The 19,898-nt window shown below is 29.4% G+C and overlaps 1 protein-coding gene across 1 annotated transcript in view; it reads right to left on the reverse strand.

Moving 5' to 3' along the window:
• LOC123292347 (protein BTG3-like) overlaps nucleotides 1–19,299 on the reverse strand; it is a 63,516-nt gene extending 44,217 nt beyond the window's left edge. The window contains exon 1 of the mRNA XM_044872971.1: nucleotides 18,694–19,299. Coding sequence (XP_044728906.1) covers nucleotides 18,694–19,004 — 311 coding nt within the window. The 5' untranslated portion in view covers nucleotides 19,005–19,299. The remainder of the gene's footprint in view (nucleotides 1–18,693) is intronic.
• Nucleotides 19,300–19,898: the final 599 nt, after the last annotated feature.

The following is a 19,898-nucleotide window of genomic DNA, read 5'->3' on the forward strand; positions in this document are numbered from 1 at the left end:
TCATTAAAAAAAAATTGGGTTTTTTGGTTAAAATAGATTTTTTATCAACTTGGGAAACACCTACAAATACACCGAAAAAAAAATTGAATGGATTTTTCGTTGTTGATAATTTACTAGAATCTAATAAAAGTAATTTCCTGAACAAAAATAATTTTTGAATATAACACAAACGTGACTGACTATACTTAAATGTCATTAGAAAACTAATTTAGGATGGTAATTAGAGCATTAATTAGTCATACAAGTGTCTAAATGTACGTTAAATAATTTGTATCAGTAAAATATATTGAGTGTCTCGAAAAAGTAGAGAATAAACAGAATATAACAGCCAAGATCCTGTTGCAAATATAAAAAAATTACAAAATTAGAGACGTTCCCAAAAAATTACGTTTTCTTAGGATCATCTTATCTTATCTTAAATTCGGAGCATTTTTTTGTTCCCGATTTTTATAAAATTCAGTTTCTTAGGTCATTTTAACCCAATAAATTTAAAAATCCACTCTACTGGACGAGTTGATTAAAAGTTTCCGCGATATTGTCTAAAATCCGATTTTCTTCCGGCTATCGAGATTCTCATAATAGTTTTCTCACTATAACCATAAAAACTAGAAGAAAAGGCTTTCTAAAGAATATACATGGGGTATTTAAGCAATTCAATATATTACTTGTACATCCTTGTTTATTTAAACATTGAATTCAAGTTTACACGTGGTAAAAAAACGATAGCTATTTTGAGGGCCACTCAATATAAATGTCATTTATGTTACTAAAAATAAATAATAATTAATATAAAATATTTCTTGCATCAAATTTCAATAATTCATGTCTGACTGATTATAAAATTTGTTTGATAAAAGTACAGGCAAAATTGTTAATGAGCTTCATATTACTTTAAAAATATTATTAATATAATTTTAATAAAAGTTTATGAGTCTGCCTGCCTTAGTTTTATGGCATCTTGACGATAAGGTTCAAATTACATCCAATTATTTGAAGGATAATTGTGTCATTGATGTTTTGTACAGGCATGGGCGAGTTATTTTAAGTCAAAGCCACTATTACTATTAGTTTATTGCGTGCCATAAACTTTGTGTGTTTGTATAACATGCAATAAGGAACATAGTTTCAAAACTTCACAGGACTTTTTTAATGGAAATTCAATGTACAATAGCTGATATCTTTACTGTAGATACCTGGAACACATTGTATAAGCCGTTTACGTTTTTCGTTTGATTATAATAAATTAATAAAAGCAAGTAAGATGTTTTTATCGTCATAAACTGTCTGTAACATTAACAACATGTAATTATTTAAGAATTTCAATAATTTCAAAGAAATATAATTAATTCGTAATAATCATCATATATTGATAAAGAATTTTACACAACAGAACGAACAGAAAATTTATTTAAAAAAGTTATTTCAATTACACAATAAATCAATTTAGATATATAAAAATATAATTTGTAATTGTAATTACAAAGTAATCATGACAAAAACATTCTTGCAGTTTAAACTTTTACTAAACGATCAAAATGTTTTTCATTTTTACGAGTTCCGTACCTAAGTTGAGTGCGTCTAGTACACGCATAAAACGATTTCTACAGGATGTGTCATTTTAATCTATAATAGCTTGATTAAAAGTTGTAGAATTTGATGGGAACGTCATATTCTGATATCAGATTAGACCTAGTTCTTCGGATTTCTTTAGTAGCCAATTTAGATATTAAATGACAGAATTAGAATAATACTTTAAACCATTTCTTCGGAAATCGTCAGCTTTCGGTGGAAATGCAACTTAAAATATGTCATTATTGCATCTAATCGAAAGAAAACGATAATATCGAAAAAAAATGCTTTAGCCAAAAGTTGTCAAAGGCAATAGAGAACATTCATCTGCACCATGACTTTGATTTTTAATTTCCGATCAAGTCCGATTTCCTCCGAAAGCTAACGTTTTTCGAAAAAATGTTTTAAACATTGTTAGTTTTTTTATGAGGAACAACTTTCTAATTTGATGTGTTATTCTATCTCTTACTGTTTAGGATTTAAATTAGCTATTAAAGCAACCGGAAGAACTAGGTCCAATTTGATGTCAGAACATGATGCCCGCCCCCCCCCCCAATCAAACTCTAAAGTTTTTTTTTTGATTGGTTGAACTACAAAATGAGCTATTCGCCATTATAGATTAAAATGACTCACCCTGTATAACGACACGAATCCTTTAACAGACAGATCGTATTTGCACTTGACCGATGTTTTTTTCTAAAATTTAATAAATTTACTTAAAATATACTAATCACTTTTATGTTAGAGGTATTAAGTAATTACTTATCTTTAAACATTTATTTTGAAAAAAAAAAAGTAAATACTTAATTATTTTTGTAATTCACACAACAATAAAAGTGACGTCAACATATTCAATATTTGAAATTGTGAATTATTATTTTTAAATTTTGAATTACCTATATAAATAAAACATAGAATTCCAAGAAAAAATTTAAATTGTACATAGTAATTGCCACCCAGCTTCGGATCTTCTGGTAATAGGGGTATTACTCTCATTTTTGAAAAGTGTCTCAATTTGATTCTATAGTACTACACTTTAAAAAAAGCAAATTTTCGATTTAATCGAAATTTAAGGCATTTAAATATTATTAAATTTGACGAAAATGCTCGAATAATGATAATTAATTGCTTTATGGTCATGATGTCAGTTGGCTATGTAAACAAATGTTTGGCCAAGTTTCATACAAACTTTCAACTCTCATTTTAACCTCTTAGAAAGTGAATTTCCAAAAATCTCTTGTTAGTGCTCACTTACGTCATTTAAAGAACATGTGAATAAAAGTGGTCTTTTCGAATTCTGATACGAAAAAACAAGTTTTGGTAAAATTTGTCAGTCCGTTTTTGCCTAAACTGTACGGTTTGCGATAAAATGTATCGAACAAAAATGGTACTTTTTTAATCAATTACAACTTTTTAATTTAAAGTGTTAATCTCTCGATTACCAGTTATGAAGTAGAGTGAGATTTTCATTGAGCTTGAAAACCAAGGTCAAGTTTAATGCCTCTGCAAGACGTGCACCTACATACTCCACATTTTTCGCTTGATGTATTTTTATCGATAAAAGTTATTTTTTGAGTTTCAAGCATATTATGTCAAAAAAGAGACACCTGTATATAGATTTTTGAACTAAAACTAACATTTTCCGACTGCTATTAATGACTAACTTTGACATTTAAGCACTAAATGACGATATCGCCTACAAAATTTTGTTTGATTTTTTGGTGATGAGAAGAACCGATTTTTAGAGCTACAAAAAAAAAAAGTCAATTTTTTGTCTAAGTAAGAGACACCCCTTAAAACAATTTTGATTAAATGTTTATGCATGAATTGAGAAAATCAAAACTAAGTATTAAATTTTCAAAAATTCACCTTGTAGTAGAAATTAAATATTTTTTGTTATTTTCGTACACACATAAAAAAATTAATAAATCATGACAATGACTAGCTAAGGTTATACCAATACTTTAAACATTCAATGAAAATGTATTTATTTTTCAAGTCTCAATGTCAAGGTAAGTTCGTATACATATACGAACAGCTCAGCTCCTACTCCTATTTTGTGTATTTAATTTTTTTTATCGTCTCTCTTGTTCAAAACAAATTATAATAATAATACACTGAGTCTTACTGATTTGTTTTATTTGCCTATTTAAATACTTTAAAAAGTATACTTGCGTAATCATCTTTCATCAAATAATAGAGCAGAAGCTTATCGAATTCATTTTATGCTTCATTTTCGAGTTGGTCTTCTATGTATAGTTTTACAAACTATGGAATGTGTTTCAATAGTTATTTAGGATACCGGTGGGATTATTAACGTACAAATGCGAAATTTGGACGTGTGTTTCCCTCGAGTTGGGCAATCACAAAACCATAATGTGTTTTCACACGTATGTCGTACAAAACTTAGGTCCGTAGGAAACACCTTGACCAATAACTAAAACCCATGATCGCCAGTGTTGGTTTTTTTGAGCATTGACATTCACCACTTCCTATACAGAGTATTTTAACAAAACTCAGTCAGTTTTCACTTGTTTCTTATAATATCATTTTTTTTTTATAAAAGAAACTTGTAAGATGTCAACTAATGGGGTAAAACCACCGATTTTTGATAATCAATTCGGAAAATTTTACAAAATTGAAAATTGTAAGAAAAAGAGAAAAAGAGTTTTCCGACTTCGGGAAGATTTGCACAACTTTCCGCATCCGGTTTTAGGACAACAATTTATCTTAACATTGTTTCTTTGCTAAGTATCTCTGTTTTTGCATCGACCTTGCCTGATATCGAATCCTGAACATATTAAAATAATCTCAAAACCTCAAGAAAACGGCAGTAACCTCATATTTTCAACTTTCACTAATAACCTTTCGAAAATTTTAAAACGATTCGAAGAAATTGAGTTTAAATTCAGGATAAAAGATGTAACTTATAATCATAAGATCGTGAAGATCGCTCCCGAACCGGAAATCTCTTTTTCTCTACTTTTTACAACTCAAAGCTTTTTCTCAAAATTTTCCAAATTGGTTATCAAAATCCGGTAGATTTACCCCCATTGTTCAAAATAGACGAACGAAGAATTGTACATTGCAAGAAATTTTTTGTGGAAATCACTATGTCAGAGTCGGTGTATGATTTGACAATTGAGGGAATAATCACATTAGCAATAGTTATCGCGGACGAGTCAATGCAGTATGGCCGTCAGATCCATACTGGTTGGCGATACCCACAATACTTCTGGTGGATTGCCCTATTCAATACTGTAGTAATATTATAATATCTGTGGTCTCAATACCAAACGAACATTAAAGTAAGCGATAATCATTTCCTACCGTCTACAATATCTATAACGATACATAACTTTGATACGATAACCTTCAGCTCTATAACGTGTGTACACAATTGATGTTGATGATGATATTAATGAATTCATAGAGGTATCCAGAGAGTACCAGCACCAGAATACACTGTACAGCCACACATGTGATGTAGTCATCAGATTCAGATCGCTACTCTATTATGTTTATGTTATTGATTTAAATAGAACGAATTTCACACACGTGTCACTCTTGTGTGTTGTTGTTTGTATCATAATGATTAACGAAGGAGGTTATGAATGTTTTATTTTCATTTCAATTGCGTAAATAACTAGGTACTAACTAGCTATGTATTATCTCCTGCAGGTATGCCAGTTGTGAATTTGTTTACGACATACAATTACCAAATTGTTATAACAACAGAAAACCATCTGAAGGTTTTCTTTCCATTGATAAATACATTCTTAGAAATTCATCTTAAGGGTGATTCCATGAAAAAGTGTAAATACTTTAGTATGGTTCCAAGACTGTAGAACATCCATGGGCAAACGTGGCTTAGAGAAGCCATCCCAGACTTCCGTATCTAACATACGAGTAAGACAGTGATACCCTAACCAGTGGAAACCAATAATACGACTAAAACAGAGAGACAACATTTTTTTTCAACCTATCTCATTACCATTAGAGAAATTGAGATAGGTAGAAGAGTCGTATACCCGTCTCGCTTCCTCCCCTATGAGCAATGAGGACTTGCATAGAGACACGCATTAAACTTTATGGCACGCAATAAACTTATAACAATGGTGGCTTTGACTTAAAATAACTCGCCCACGTCTGCTGTAGAAAACTTATCTTTCAGTATCTTAAATACTTAAAAAATATTTATTTCTTCGTAAATGTTAAGTTTTCATTAAAATTTCATTATTTATGTTTCATGTGGTTGGCTCAATCACATATGGACTAGACATGATAGATATGCGATTATAAAAATCAAATCCTCTATTTAAAGCAAACGCAAAGAAATTATCTTTTAATTCGCCGGTTCGCTTTATTTAGGCAACTCGATATTCCAACTAAGTACAATTTTATTTTACATCAAAACAATGCATTACTTTAAACTAAAATCAATATCTTTCATAGAAGTAATGATTTTGTTTATTTAACTTCAGTGATTTTGTATCAATGAATTCATATTTTAAATTCAATGTCATTCTATTGTAAATACAAATATTTAGCTGTGCTTACTCCAATTGTTAGGCAATTTTTACTTTATTTCAATATGAAACGGCCAACTTCAGAATGAGGTTGTCATTATTTTAATTTTTGTTTTAGCGTTGGATCTACAAACTAAGGACGAAACAGCGTTCGATTTCGGTCCCGAAATACTTTGTACACTCTGATAACAAAATTCGACATTTGTACACTTTGTACAAAATATTTAATGCCCTCTGTACAAAGTAAATATTGGATTTATACAAAATAAAAGTTTTGAAATAATTTTATTTGAACAAATAAAAACGTGAATGTGTTGTTATTCGTCAAAAATACGGCTACCATATGTCTACAACACGTGTTTCTATGTAGTCCACCTGATTTATACAGAATGTTCCAAAATTAACGCAAGATTTGAATGTTTGCTCATTTGCGTGGTAAAGTATTAAGCAACACTTTGTAAGCAACACACCAAAAAATCATTGAATTTACAAACTAGAATTCTTTTAGAATGCATGCAAAATTTATAATAAAAATTAATATTTAAAAAATTTCAAACCTTTCTCGTTCAGAGGAAAAACAATTATAATTTCTAGATATTTACCTGCAACAAAAGAAAAATTTTTTATTAGTAAAATTAAAACGGAACGTCCTTAATTTTTATGTAATATAATGAAAATTTTTTTGCCATAGTTTCTCCCAAAAAAAAATCTCGATGTTTTGTCTAAAAAAATTGAAAAGACCCCCTTCAATCCCCAAATATTTCAATACAATTCAATCGTTTTCCTTTGGATATTTTCCAAAAATTGAATTGAAATATAAATATTTATTATAAATTGGTGGCAAATAAAGCAAAATGAAATCAAAAATAATTTTAAATACACAATTGTTCCATAAATATAAAGTTAACCTTAAATCCTAAGGTCAAAAGTGTATCATATTTTTAAAAACGTATATTTTTTTTAAATAAAAATTTTTGAAAACAAAAACATTATGATTTACATATAAGTATGTGCCACACACATTTTCATTATCACATACGTAAATATATAACATACTTCAGAACATCAAGTCACTTCTATAATATTATTGTGTCGTTAATGTACGATAAAGTATACTTTTTAATTTCGATTATTTAACGCAACTTTTTAAAATTTTAAATATTCTGTCTCTCACAAGTATTTTGTTCCGATTTTTATATTAAAAATAAGAGTATCGAAAATAAGAAAAAAATACATAAAAAAATGTGAAATTTACAAAATTTAAAAAACCGACAAATGCAATTTTTCCTTGTAAACCGATTTTTGGAAAATTAGCTAAAAAATGCCACTGTGAAACACACAGACGAAAAGATAAACACTTTAAACTTATGACACTCCTTCTTAAATCATTAAAAAGTAATGGTCAAAGACATCAGATGAGATGAAAAGGATACTTAGAGAGCTATCTTTTTGTGGGACAAATTTTTGAAAATATTTTAATTGAAATTTGAGAATGGAACTCAAGCTCGCACTTGAAACATAGTTAAGAACACTCTCCGTTAAGTTACCTTAACGATTAAAATCGGTGCATCCGTTTAGGCGTTACGATGCCACAGACAGACACATACACATAGCGATCAAACTTATAACACCTCTTTTTTTTTAAACCAGGGGTTAAAAATGTAAGGAACCATTCGTGTACGAGACCGGTTTAGCAATAAAACCGATACTATTCGAATTTAGAGAGTATAACAAACTTGTGAAATAGTGATGCGATTCGAGTAAGATTATTTATGTAACTCGAATAACTAGAGTAAGCTTCGCTTAACCATTTTTCCCCATAATTCCTACGAAGGAATTGTAATAAGAAAATTAGGAAGAAATTGCAGGTGAGAAGAAAATTAGAAGGAAATTGCTACCAATTTAATATCTAATAGTAGAATTAATGAGAAGAAATTACATTATATTCCTATTTCCTACTGGTAGGAATTCATAGAAAAAATTCTGGATATACTCAATTTTAAACATAATTATTCAATTAATAATTAATTACTAATTAATATGAAATAAAATACAATAAATTAATTAAAATTATTTATTTATATAATCGAATTTACTCGGTAGCTCGATCGCATTCGGTAACTGGAGTGTAAATGAACTCGAATCTAATTCGTTTTCAATCGAGAGTGCGAGCAGTATGATAAATTTACTCGAATTACTCGAGTAAAAACAGAGCTTGCGTCACATCACTATGCTGAAAGTATATTTAAATAAGAATTCAGAAGCTTTATAATAATAATAATTATATTTAAATTAGATTTATAAATGTTTATAAAGTTTTGTTTAAACTTGTCTTGTCTCTGGTGGATAAATTCAATTTACCTTGAATATTGAATGTTTAATATAATAAACTTAAGTGCACTCTCAGTTGTACGTGACTAAATTTTATTGCAGTATAGAAGCGATTCAATTATATCTAAATGGAAATTTAAGGCCAAAATTAAAATCATTCTAAAAAATTGGATTTGCTTTTTTATGAATGAATCAGAATGTTTAGAATGTTGAGCTAAAATTAAAGTCTGAAGTTAGGCATGGCCAGAACATCTTTTCCTAAAACTTTATCCCGCCTATTTCTTTAAGGTTGATCCCGATAGGACAGTTTCCTGTATTTATTCCTATTATTATTCAAATTAGTTATGGAAATAAATACCACGATATTTCGAATGCAACACGACCTTCGTCAGTAGTTAAATTAATTCTTATAACACATTTCAAACACTCTTTACAAAGATAAAAATAAAAGAATGTTTGTAATTTCTTATATGAACAAATTTAGCTACTGACCATGGTTGCGGCTCAATCGAAATATTGATATTAAGCGAAATGTTGTATTTTTAATTACATTTTTTTAATAAAACTGCTTAATATACAATTTTAGAGTATCGAAGTATTTATTTCAATAATTGGACCTCAACTCGGAGCCAACGAAAAATAAAGAGAGATAAAGCGATAACATGGGCATTTTTATTAAATTTAAACCGAACAAAATGGTTAAAAACTAATCATTAAAAAAATGCAATTAAAAATCGTCAGATATATTATATTTATTAAATTACTTTTCTTAAATATTGCAAAGTAAAATAACATTTTGAATTGAATTTTTTTTTTTTGGGTAAATTAAAATAAAATTTAATTAAAATATACGCTTATATATTTTTATTAAAATTAATTTATCTCAAAATAAAAAATTAAAATTTTTAATCATCCTATTTTAATTAAAGTCAAAGAATAAGAGGAAAATATTATATTAATGTAAATAATAATTTAAACACAGCTAATAATATTGATAATAAATATAATTGTAATACCTACAATCATTTTTACTGATATTAAAATGTTAGAAAATGTTTTTTTATTTAATAGTAAAAACTTTTTGAAATCGTGAGAAAAAGAACTTTTTTTTGCATAAAATCGAGAAAAAAAAATTAATTCTCTGTAATGATTTTAAAATGTCATATTTATTATTATTATTTTAGTCCGGGTGCCGTGCGATAAAATGTAGTTTAAATAATTTCTCAACATTAATGACAGCCCCAGGGCTAAGGCGTAATAAAGAGTGATCAAATTGTATTTTAACGTAGCTTTAATTTTGACTGGATGGGCATAGCTTAAGAGCGTATTATTTGGGCAATTTTAATGTCTTATATACTTTTGGCCAAAATACAATAGTTAAGTATCCATCCTATCCATGAGGATCCCGGCTAATAGAACCTTCCCCTTTGACATTCGATGCAATGCATAAGTATATATTTTCGGGAAAAGGCTAGAATTGTTGTGTGATGGAATTCAAACAATTGATATGAATGGCCCCTACAGCGGGGTCTCCTTTCATTTTTCGTGGTAAATCGATCCTTAACTACTGTTGTAAGAGACATCGCATATGGAAGTAATGAATATTTTTTGAATAAATTTAACTTATATTTGTCTCCTACAAAGTCATTAATGAGTTACTCATAATAATTTTTGTTTTTTATTTTTTTATAAATTTTTCACTAATAAAATTGAAAACACATTACATATGGTTTATATAAATAGTTGGCCCTGCTGCACCGTGCTGAAATACCTTCCCCCCGTAAAAATAATAAAATTAATTATCTTATATATAATTTTGTTGTTTGTCCAATGTGCGATATGCTGGAGTGGCTAAAAAATTACCCAGTCCAATTCATTTGATCTGGACAAATAGTTTTTACGAAATAATCTAAAATCGATCCGAGAAACTGTCCTTTGTTGTTGTTTTAAACAATTGAAAATTGAGCCTTGAGAATCAAAAAAGAATGGAAGATGATTTTAAGATTTTGAAAAGTTCAAAATTTCTTTTGCATTAATTTTCAGCTTTGAAAAAAAACTCTCTGGAGATTTTCCAAACATTAAACTGTTAATAACTCAAGGAAAAAATCACAAGAGGCCTTTTTTACGTATAATTACCCAAAAAAACCTCTTAGGTAGCCCTTTTGGATAAAAAAAATTGGCATTTGACTGTTTCTGGGGTGGAATATTAATCTGTAAGCTTTTCTTGAACAAGAATCAATATACAAAATGCTGTCCCTGGCTTTTGTATACTCAACTCTATTTAGCGCCTGCTCTAGATCAAAATAAATTTGTCATTAATTTTTCAACGAGTTTCACGTTACACATTTTTCAAACAACAATATATTTTTAGATAGAATCATAAAATTTATATTTATTTTCAATAAAATAACAGTTTAAAACAAACACAGTAATCTTTGTGAGGTAACTTTTATGAGTTTATTTTAGAGAGACGACTTTTTAAACGTTTATTTTTATTAAAACGACTTTAAAAACATTATACATGTATAAAAGATTATGTACGCAGTATTGCACAGAACCTTTTAAACGCCTTAGGTTCCTGTGTTGAAAAATTTATTACCATTTAATTTAAACCGTTGAGATCGCGGGCGATGAGCGCCATAGTTAAGGCAGACTCACTAACTGATCTATACAAATTTTAAGAGACTTCTAGATATGAAAGATGCATTTTTCGACCTTCGACGCGGAATTGTTTGAACCTACAGGAAAAGTCGGAAAACTTTAATTATTTCTTTTCTCAGATCTTGATTAACTTACGACGCAGACACGACTTTTGACACAACTTTTAGAATGACATAGTGAAGCTATGCACGAAAATTCAGCTTATTATCTCTCATTCCGAGGTTGACCCGAATTTTACGCTTAAGTGACGGGTGGTCTCTACCGTCCTCTATGCTATTAGCATTTACAAATCATAAGAATAGACGGCACTCTTCGAGTACATCTGCAGCGGATGGATAAAATATAAAAAAAGTATTACACAATCGTAACTGACAAACATAAATAAAATATCGTAATAATTAACTTCAATGATTCGATTTTAAAATTTAATTAAAAAAAAAAAATTAATTTAATTTTTTTTATTTATTCTTTTTGTAAGAAGACCTTATTCTTAAACTTGTTTGTATTTGTATACAACACAAGTGAGTAATAATGATTAATAGTACCGAGTGATTTTATATAATTGATTGAAGTTATAATAAAACAAACATTTTTGGCTTAAAATAGTGTCTGAACTCTCAGTTCAACAATTCTAGCCCATCACAACTATTAATTAAATTAATTATGTTGCGACGGGGGGAATCAAACCCCCTACCCTAAGCATACCGCGGACGGAATTGATTACGCCTTAACCAACTGAGATAATCGGGTGACTAACTTGCTCTTATACTATAATAAATTTAATAATCGGAGATGGTTTCCAGAAACCAATCAAATATCCTATTTCCTGATCGTAATTACTCTTCAGTAAGATATGTTATTCGTTGCATCAGTATCATTATTTTGTTATCATTCCGTACCAAGGTACAATGTAACTGTTGTACTGGTTACTGAGTAGTGTATTAGAGTAAAGAAAAAAAAACACGATTGCAAAATTTACTACTTACATTTGTTTTTAATTAGTATAATTTGAATTAATTAAAGTTTTTAAAAAAAATATATTATTTATATACGTTTGTATGTAATTCAACCAATTTACCTACTTTATTCTGTTTGACTAGTACAACGCAATCCGTACAGGGTAACAGGGTACTACTTACCACAATTATTAAACAACTTACAGATATCTAGGTATCTCAATTTGTATACCCTGTATATATGTAATATATACATCAAGGTATAATAAGTTAAAACGCTTAAAATATTGATGCAATGAACATAATTTGGGAATAGGTGTTCATAAAATCACTTAGAGAGTCAATTTGACCGTCTGTGGACACGATGACTTAAAAACGAAAAGAGAATATTAAGCTGAAATCTTTGTAGCGTGCTCAGGACGTAAAAAGTGAGGCTAAGTTCGTAAATGAGCAACATAGGTCAATTGAGTCTTGGGTCCGTGGGACCCCTTCTTGTAAACCGTTAGAGATAGAATAACTTTTGTTATAACATTTTTTCATAAACGTCACTGTTTACCCGTGAGGGCGCAATTTAGGACAAAATTTGGTGTCCATTTTATCCAAAACTATAAAAGATAGGGAGTTAAAAATTTTCAGATTCCAAACTTGTAACTGAGAGTTTTTGAGGTCGCTGAACACGAATATCGAATCAGAATTGGTCTCCGAGGTAATTGGTCCCAGGATAAACGGTATGCTCTCCGTTTCCTGGAAATTCGTTCGTAAATATAGTCGGTCTAAACTCGTTACCTGGGGGTTTTGGGGTCCAGTACCCTGATCACCAAATATCTCGGGGATCTGACGAATTCTGACGATATTCGAAAGTTTGGAATCATTTTCATCACTAATAACCGAATTGTGAATTTAGTATATTTACCGATAATTTAAAATGCATATTATTTATGCAAATTGCATATTTTGAACACTCCAACGAATCGAATGTCGAAAACCGCAGTCAAATCCGACTTACTGTTCAAATTTTTCGAACTTTATTGCTTCGTTTCTGCGACTACTTCTTATGTATTTCCAACCATTTTTAATGTATGCACATATATTTTTTTTATTGATTGTTGTTCAATGTTCACTTTTGAAACAATTTTCGTTTATTGATCTTAGTCCTTGTTCCATATTTTTAAAAATAAACAGATACATTTTTTAAGTAAATAAAGAAGCAGCAGTAATAAGTAAGCAACTGGTGTTTACCAACTTAAAAAAGATTAAAAAAATTGTTTTTATAATTTATTTCATCTCTCCACGACCACATTTTTTATTTTTGATCGACAAAACACGCAAGAGGTCCATTGAGTTAACAAATATTCAAGTTTATGTTTTAAATACAGAGTGGGACAAAAAAGTTTGTGATTTTAAAAACGTTTTAAAATAAAAACTCATCAATTTGTATTTTCAAGTAAATTATTGTGTTTTGCTCAATTATGTTCAGAGATTTGCTCATCCATGATTAGAGATTTGCTCACGCCTTCTGCGCATGCGACAAATATTTCTTTGTGTTTTAAAAATTACGATTTTATATAAAAAAACAAGTGAAAACCTATTGACTGAAATAATAGTTGAAATACCCTGTATAGATGGTGTTGAATGTCAGTGCTTGCATTTTTTTTTTTGCATTTTCACATTTTCAACTCCCCATCTTTTATAGTTTTGGGGAAATTGGACAACCAAAGTTTTGATCTAATTTGCGCACTCTTGAGAAAATAGTGATGTTTACAAAAAATGTTTCAAACAAAAGTTGTTTATTCTTTTATAAGGAACATTTTTTTGTATTTAAGCTTTTGTTCTATCTCTAACGGTTTACGAGATTTACCAATATTGCTCATTTACGAATTCAACCTCACTTTTTTGTGCTGAGCATGCTATAAAAATTTACGCCCAGATATCTACCTCAGCATCGGTTTCCACTTCGATATCAGTCATAGCAATGAAACACTTGCGAAATAAGACGATAATGTGATAATGAGTGCTTCACTTCAACTAACTTTGAGATGTAACTAAGCTCAAAACTAAAGGCTCTTTTTTTAATAGAATAATAAAATTAAATATTATGGGCCCAAAACTATAAAATTTCAAAATATAATGAAACACTTTTATTATGTAGGTTAAATAAAATTTGCCTACATGGTAACATTTTTGTAGACCATATTGTTATAAATAAATGTATTTTTATTACGCATACAACATTTTATAGATAACATAAAAACAAGTATTTAAACAATTAGGTACCTTGAATTAATAATGGAGTTAAAATTAGCTGATACGTGCACTTAAAAGCATAATATTTTACAAATTTGGGTATTTAATACTTGGCCTTACTTTTATCATTTTTTAATGAAAATTTTAAAAAGAAAAAAAAGTACGTTTTTCCACGTATTTTCTTTACGCCCGTAAAAATTTTGTTGTTTTTATACCATGTATATATGAAATATATCATAGTATATTAAGTTTAGTCCCGAGTTTGTAACGCTTAAAAATATTGATGTTACGAAAAAAATTTTGGTATATGTGTTCATAGAATCAATTAGTCCATTTTCGTTTGTCCGTCCGTCCGTCTGTCAACTCGATAACTCAAAAACAAAAAATGATATTAAGCTGAAATTTTTACAGCGTGCTCAGGACATAAAAAGTGAGCTCGAGTTCGTAAATGGGCAACATAGGTCAAATAGGTCTTGGGTTCGTAGGACCAATTTTGTAAACCTACTTGTGCTATCTGCGTAGCACTCACACATAAAAAAGGTTGTGTTACCTGCGTAATTCGTGAAAAACTGTATTTCGAACTTCTTTGAGTTTTTGCAGTTTAATTCAAAAACGATTACGTTTTGGCATCAGTTGCTACTATTATTTAAAGAAGATTATTAAATTTGAAACAGGTTAAACCAACCCGCAGCTTCGTATGTCTATTTTTGAGATATGATGCTTGAAAAATTTTGTAAATTTCACTTGTTTAGAAATAAATTTTACATTGAAATGAAAATAGATTTTTTGCAATTTCAAAACTCTTTAAAAACATTATTTCATCATTTGCAGACTTTCATTATTTCGAACTGTACAATTCTGGTTAAATTGAGTTTCATTTAATTAAACTAAATGTCTATTTGGTGACAGTTAAATCTATAAACGATGTATATTGAATTGGATAGCTTACTTTATTTACCAACCAATCTGCCAGTATGTCTGTCTGTTTTATATAACATAATATACAGAATGTTCGAGAAAAATTTCGAATGGTGATACTGGACAATGACGGCACTAATTTATATCTTCCTCTTTGTTTAATTAGGAATTTTAAACGTTCATAATTTGCAATATTTCTAAAAATTTCCAAACACCAACTTCACTACCCGTGCAATGAGAATTCTTCACCTGAAATTTAGTTAACATGCCTATTGGTGAGAGCAAAATCGTAAAGTTTTTGTCAACATGTCTTAATTTTTTTTACCACGTTTTATCGATACGCTGCCTGAAACACGTTGTATATCTGTTTGTTTACACACAAACAATTCGATACCATTCTCGCACACATGTAACGTAGACCAGTGTATGTTACGTATGTGAAGTTCAAACTAATGAATCGATTTGAATGCGATTTATATTAATAATGAAGTCAATTTTAAAAAAGGAGGTTAGGTTAGTTAGGTTGTTGTGTTGTGTGGAGGTGACTGTTATTGTTAGTGATCGTATTGTTCACATGTATTAAATCGTGATTACATTTATCTATCACATCGACATGTGGTCTAGGGTCAACTGTATTTGTTGTATATTACAGTAATCCTAGTCGAATTTTTTTTTACTTTTCTAGAATGTTTCACAAAACTACTAGTTGAAGTTAACCTGAAAAAAATCAACACACTTTTTTTATAGTTTTGGATAAATGGACACCAAAGTTTTTCTTAAGTTGCAGGAAAAACAGTGATGAAACGAAAGAATGCTTCAAATAAAAATTGTTAATTTTTTTAAAAGGAATAAGTTTTACATTTAAACTTTTGTTCTATCTCTAACGATTTACAAGATGGGTACTATTTCATTTGATTGAATGAGCAAAAAAATTCCATTTTAAAATGGGCGAAAAGTAGAAAAATACAACGAAAATGTGCAAAAATACATCAGCTAGAACTTTTAATTGAATTATTTTTTTTAGTTGATGCATAGTTTTTTTGTAATTTGTAAAAAAGCTGATTAAAACCCTCAACTACCCGCCCAAAAAGGGGATTAGGTACGCTCCTAAGAAGTCGACTTTTTTACAAACTAATAAATAGTTGTGGAAAATTTCAAAGATACATTAATTTTTTCTTTTTTACTATGATATTTCTATTTAATTTTATTAGACTAATATAGTAAATTGCTTTTTTAGAGGAAAGCCCGACTTTTTGCTTACGGTTAAGATGGTCAATGGCTTACCATGCCACAAAAGTAACCTACAAAAGTAACTTTTCCCGGAATTAAATGTGACCAGGAAGGTAATACTTTCTGCTAGTAATATTTTCTTGCTTTCGTCTATATTTCTTGTCGCTTTACAATAAATGACAATTACTACAGCTGGTTCTAGACTCAACACACCAACGCAATCACTATATTCCAAACTAGTCACTAGTCACTAGTCAGTCAGTACACCACTGTACTGAGTAGTACCTAATACATTGTGTACGTAGAACTATTATTATTATTATTATTATTATTATGATAGGTAAACGACCGAGTACTACGTTTTTTTATTTTAAATTAAACAAAAATTACCTCATCATTATTATTTAACTTTTTAAACTGTTACCCAGATTTGCAATGTACTTATAGTGAGGCTGCTCATAACAGGGTTCATAACTTATAAATGTTGATTTTCCTAATAAAAAGTTCTCTCCAATTTCGATAAAACACAGTATGTATATAAGGTAATTTTGACCTTAAAAGTACAAAAATCGGGTGCATTTGTTGGTCGAATAGTTTTGGAGATACGGGCTAAAATCTATCCACATATTGCGATATATCAGAAACTCTGCAACCAATCATAAAATTAACCCGATTTTTATGCTTTGTGGATCAAAATTACCCCATCCACCGAGTTTCATCAAATTCCAGCACAAAATTTTTTTTTCATTTTTCTCGATTTTTTTCAAAGGGGTACCCTTTAAAAAAATTGCAAAAAATCGAAAATTTTTTTTAGCCCCAATTTCGATAAAACTCAGTATATAAGGTAATTTTGACCCAAAAAGTACAAAAATCGGGTGCATTTGTTGACTGGTCCAATAGTTTTTGAGATACGAACCAAAATCGATCCAAATATTGCGATATCTCAAAAACTCTGCATCCAATCATAAAATTAACCCGATTTTTATACTTTTCGGGTCAAAATTACCCCTTAAACCGAGTTTCATCAAATTCCTACAAAAAAATTTTTTTGGCGTTTTTCTCGATTTTTTCAAAGGGGTACCCCTTAAAAAAATTGCAAAAAATCGAAAAATTTTTTTTTGCTCCGATTTCGATAAAACTCAGTATATAAGGTAATTTTGACCCAAAAAGTACAAAAATCGGGTGTATTTGTTGACTGGTCAAATAGTTTTTGAGATACGAACCAAAATCGATCCAAATATTGCGATATCTCAAAAACTCTGCATCCAATCATAAAATTAACCCGATTTTTATACTTTTTGGGTCAAAATTACCCCATCCACCGAGTTTCATCAAATTCCAACACAAAATTTTTTTTTGCGTTTTTCTCGATTTTTTTAAAGGGGTACCCCTTAAAAAAATTGCAAAAAATCGAAAAATTTTTTTTAGCTCCGATTTCGATAAAACTCAGTATATGAAGTAATTTTGACCCAAAAAGTACAAAAATCGGGTGCATTTGTTGACTGATCGAATAGTTTTTGAGATACGGACCAAAATTGATCCAAGTATTTAATATAAATTAAAGTAATTCGAATGTTGAATATATATAACGCAACGGAATATTGTGAATCATTACAAATTAATAACTTTAACTTCTATTACAGCACACACATCTTTTGAAAGAAATATCGAACGAAGTCTTATCAAGTCAATTGACAATAGTATGGAACTTTTAATAAGTTATGATGTAAGTCTAGTCTATATACAGATCGTGTTCAAAAGTATTGCTAATAGAGAATCAATGAATACTTAAGTTGAATACATATGGAAAACTTTTTTATTATAAGGTTTACGAAAAAAAGTAATTCTTTATAAAAATCTCTGCATTCAAAAATATTAACATTTAGCTATTCACTTTTGACATAGAATGTACATAGTGTCACAAATTGAAAAAGTTCGATAGGAATGTTAATGGTCGTTTAGAAATGTAGATCATTTTGAACAGATAACAAAGAAAATGGTTCAAGAAATCTCTCTCGAGATATATAGGAGTGTATTTCAAGAATTTTGTAAAATAACTCAAACCTTAAAGGTAACGGAAGTAATGCAAACACCAAATTTTGTTGCTTATTTTATGAAACAGTCCATAATAATTCCCGACTAATCATATTCCCTGATAATTCCCTATTTCCCCAATTTGTATTCAATTGATTTAACTTTCTTACTGATAGCTTAGAAATAAAAAAATAAAAAAAGTTAGGAATGGATAAACTCACCTGCAACAAACTTCATTGGGATCCACCCAGAGTGTTAACTCAATGGGCAATTGTAAATCGTTGTAACTTAACCCCACCAATGTCGCTGCTTTTTGTAACACAACATCGACCGGATGTAATTCATTCACTCGTATACAACGATAACCTTGCCCCTTAGCTGGACAATCAGGGAACCAATGATTCTTGAATCGCTCGGTCAATAACTCAATTAATTGAGATTTGAAAGCGTCCAATTTGTCACGTGGAAACTTTTCACTTTTTTCAATAAAACGTACTAAAAATAATACGGCCGCTAAAATTTCGTCTTTCATTTTATTTTTAAAATATTCTTGTGTGATGATGTAAAAAAAAATTAACGCGAACTCGTTTTTCAAACTTAAGTCGGTTCGTTTTTTATGGTACTTGAGTGTATTAATTATGAATTAATGAATTAATATTTCGTTTAGCTAGCTATAAGTAAATATCGTTCGATATCGTAAATGAAAACATTTGAAATAATGTGAAAATATAATGCAGTAGTTTGACAGCGCGTGCGTTGAGAAAACTGGTATTATAACTTCACTTTTTGCAAGTTTTTTAAACTTTGTAGTTCTACGATTTTTTTGGTTTAATAATAATGATGAAATTTTGATTTGATGTATAAACAGTGCTTTATCTGAAACAAAAATAAAAACTATATTAATATATTTTATTTAATTTATTAAATTACAAATAATAAAATATTTAAATAAACTTTCAACTTTCTACTAATTATTTGTATAAAATATTATTAACTTTTTATATTAGGAATAAAAGATACAACCCCCACCCCTATACTTGCTTATTTATTTGAATCAAAGATTCATTTATTTAATGGGGTAACCATAATCTTGAATTTTAAGAAGTGGAGGCAAATATCAATTCGTGAAAAATGTTTAAAAAAATTTTTCACTACAAAAATTGCCCTCGAAGTACCTAGTTTCCAGAGTAGAGGAGAGATGGCGCTCAGAGACGAACTGTATACTGCCCGCCCTGGGTATCAGGTACGTCGGAGATCATTTTCGTAGTGATACTCCTGTTCAGCGGTTCCGAAAACCTCCGAGTAACGTGTTTCGACCTAATAAATTCATTTCCGTGATATGTCATTTTCTGATCCCTAAACTTCTACTACCTATGCAAAAAATCATGTCGATCCTTGGCTCTATGGAAAATTAAAACAAATTTAT

The sequence above is a fragment of the Chrysoperla carnea genome, chromosome 2 (assembly GCF_905475395.1).
Source record: "Chrysoperla carnea chromosome 2, inChrCarn1.1, whole genome shotgun sequence".
Classification (NCBI taxonomy): domain Eukaryota; kingdom Metazoa; phylum Arthropoda; class Insecta; order Neuroptera; family Chrysopidae; genus Chrysoperla; species Chrysoperla carnea.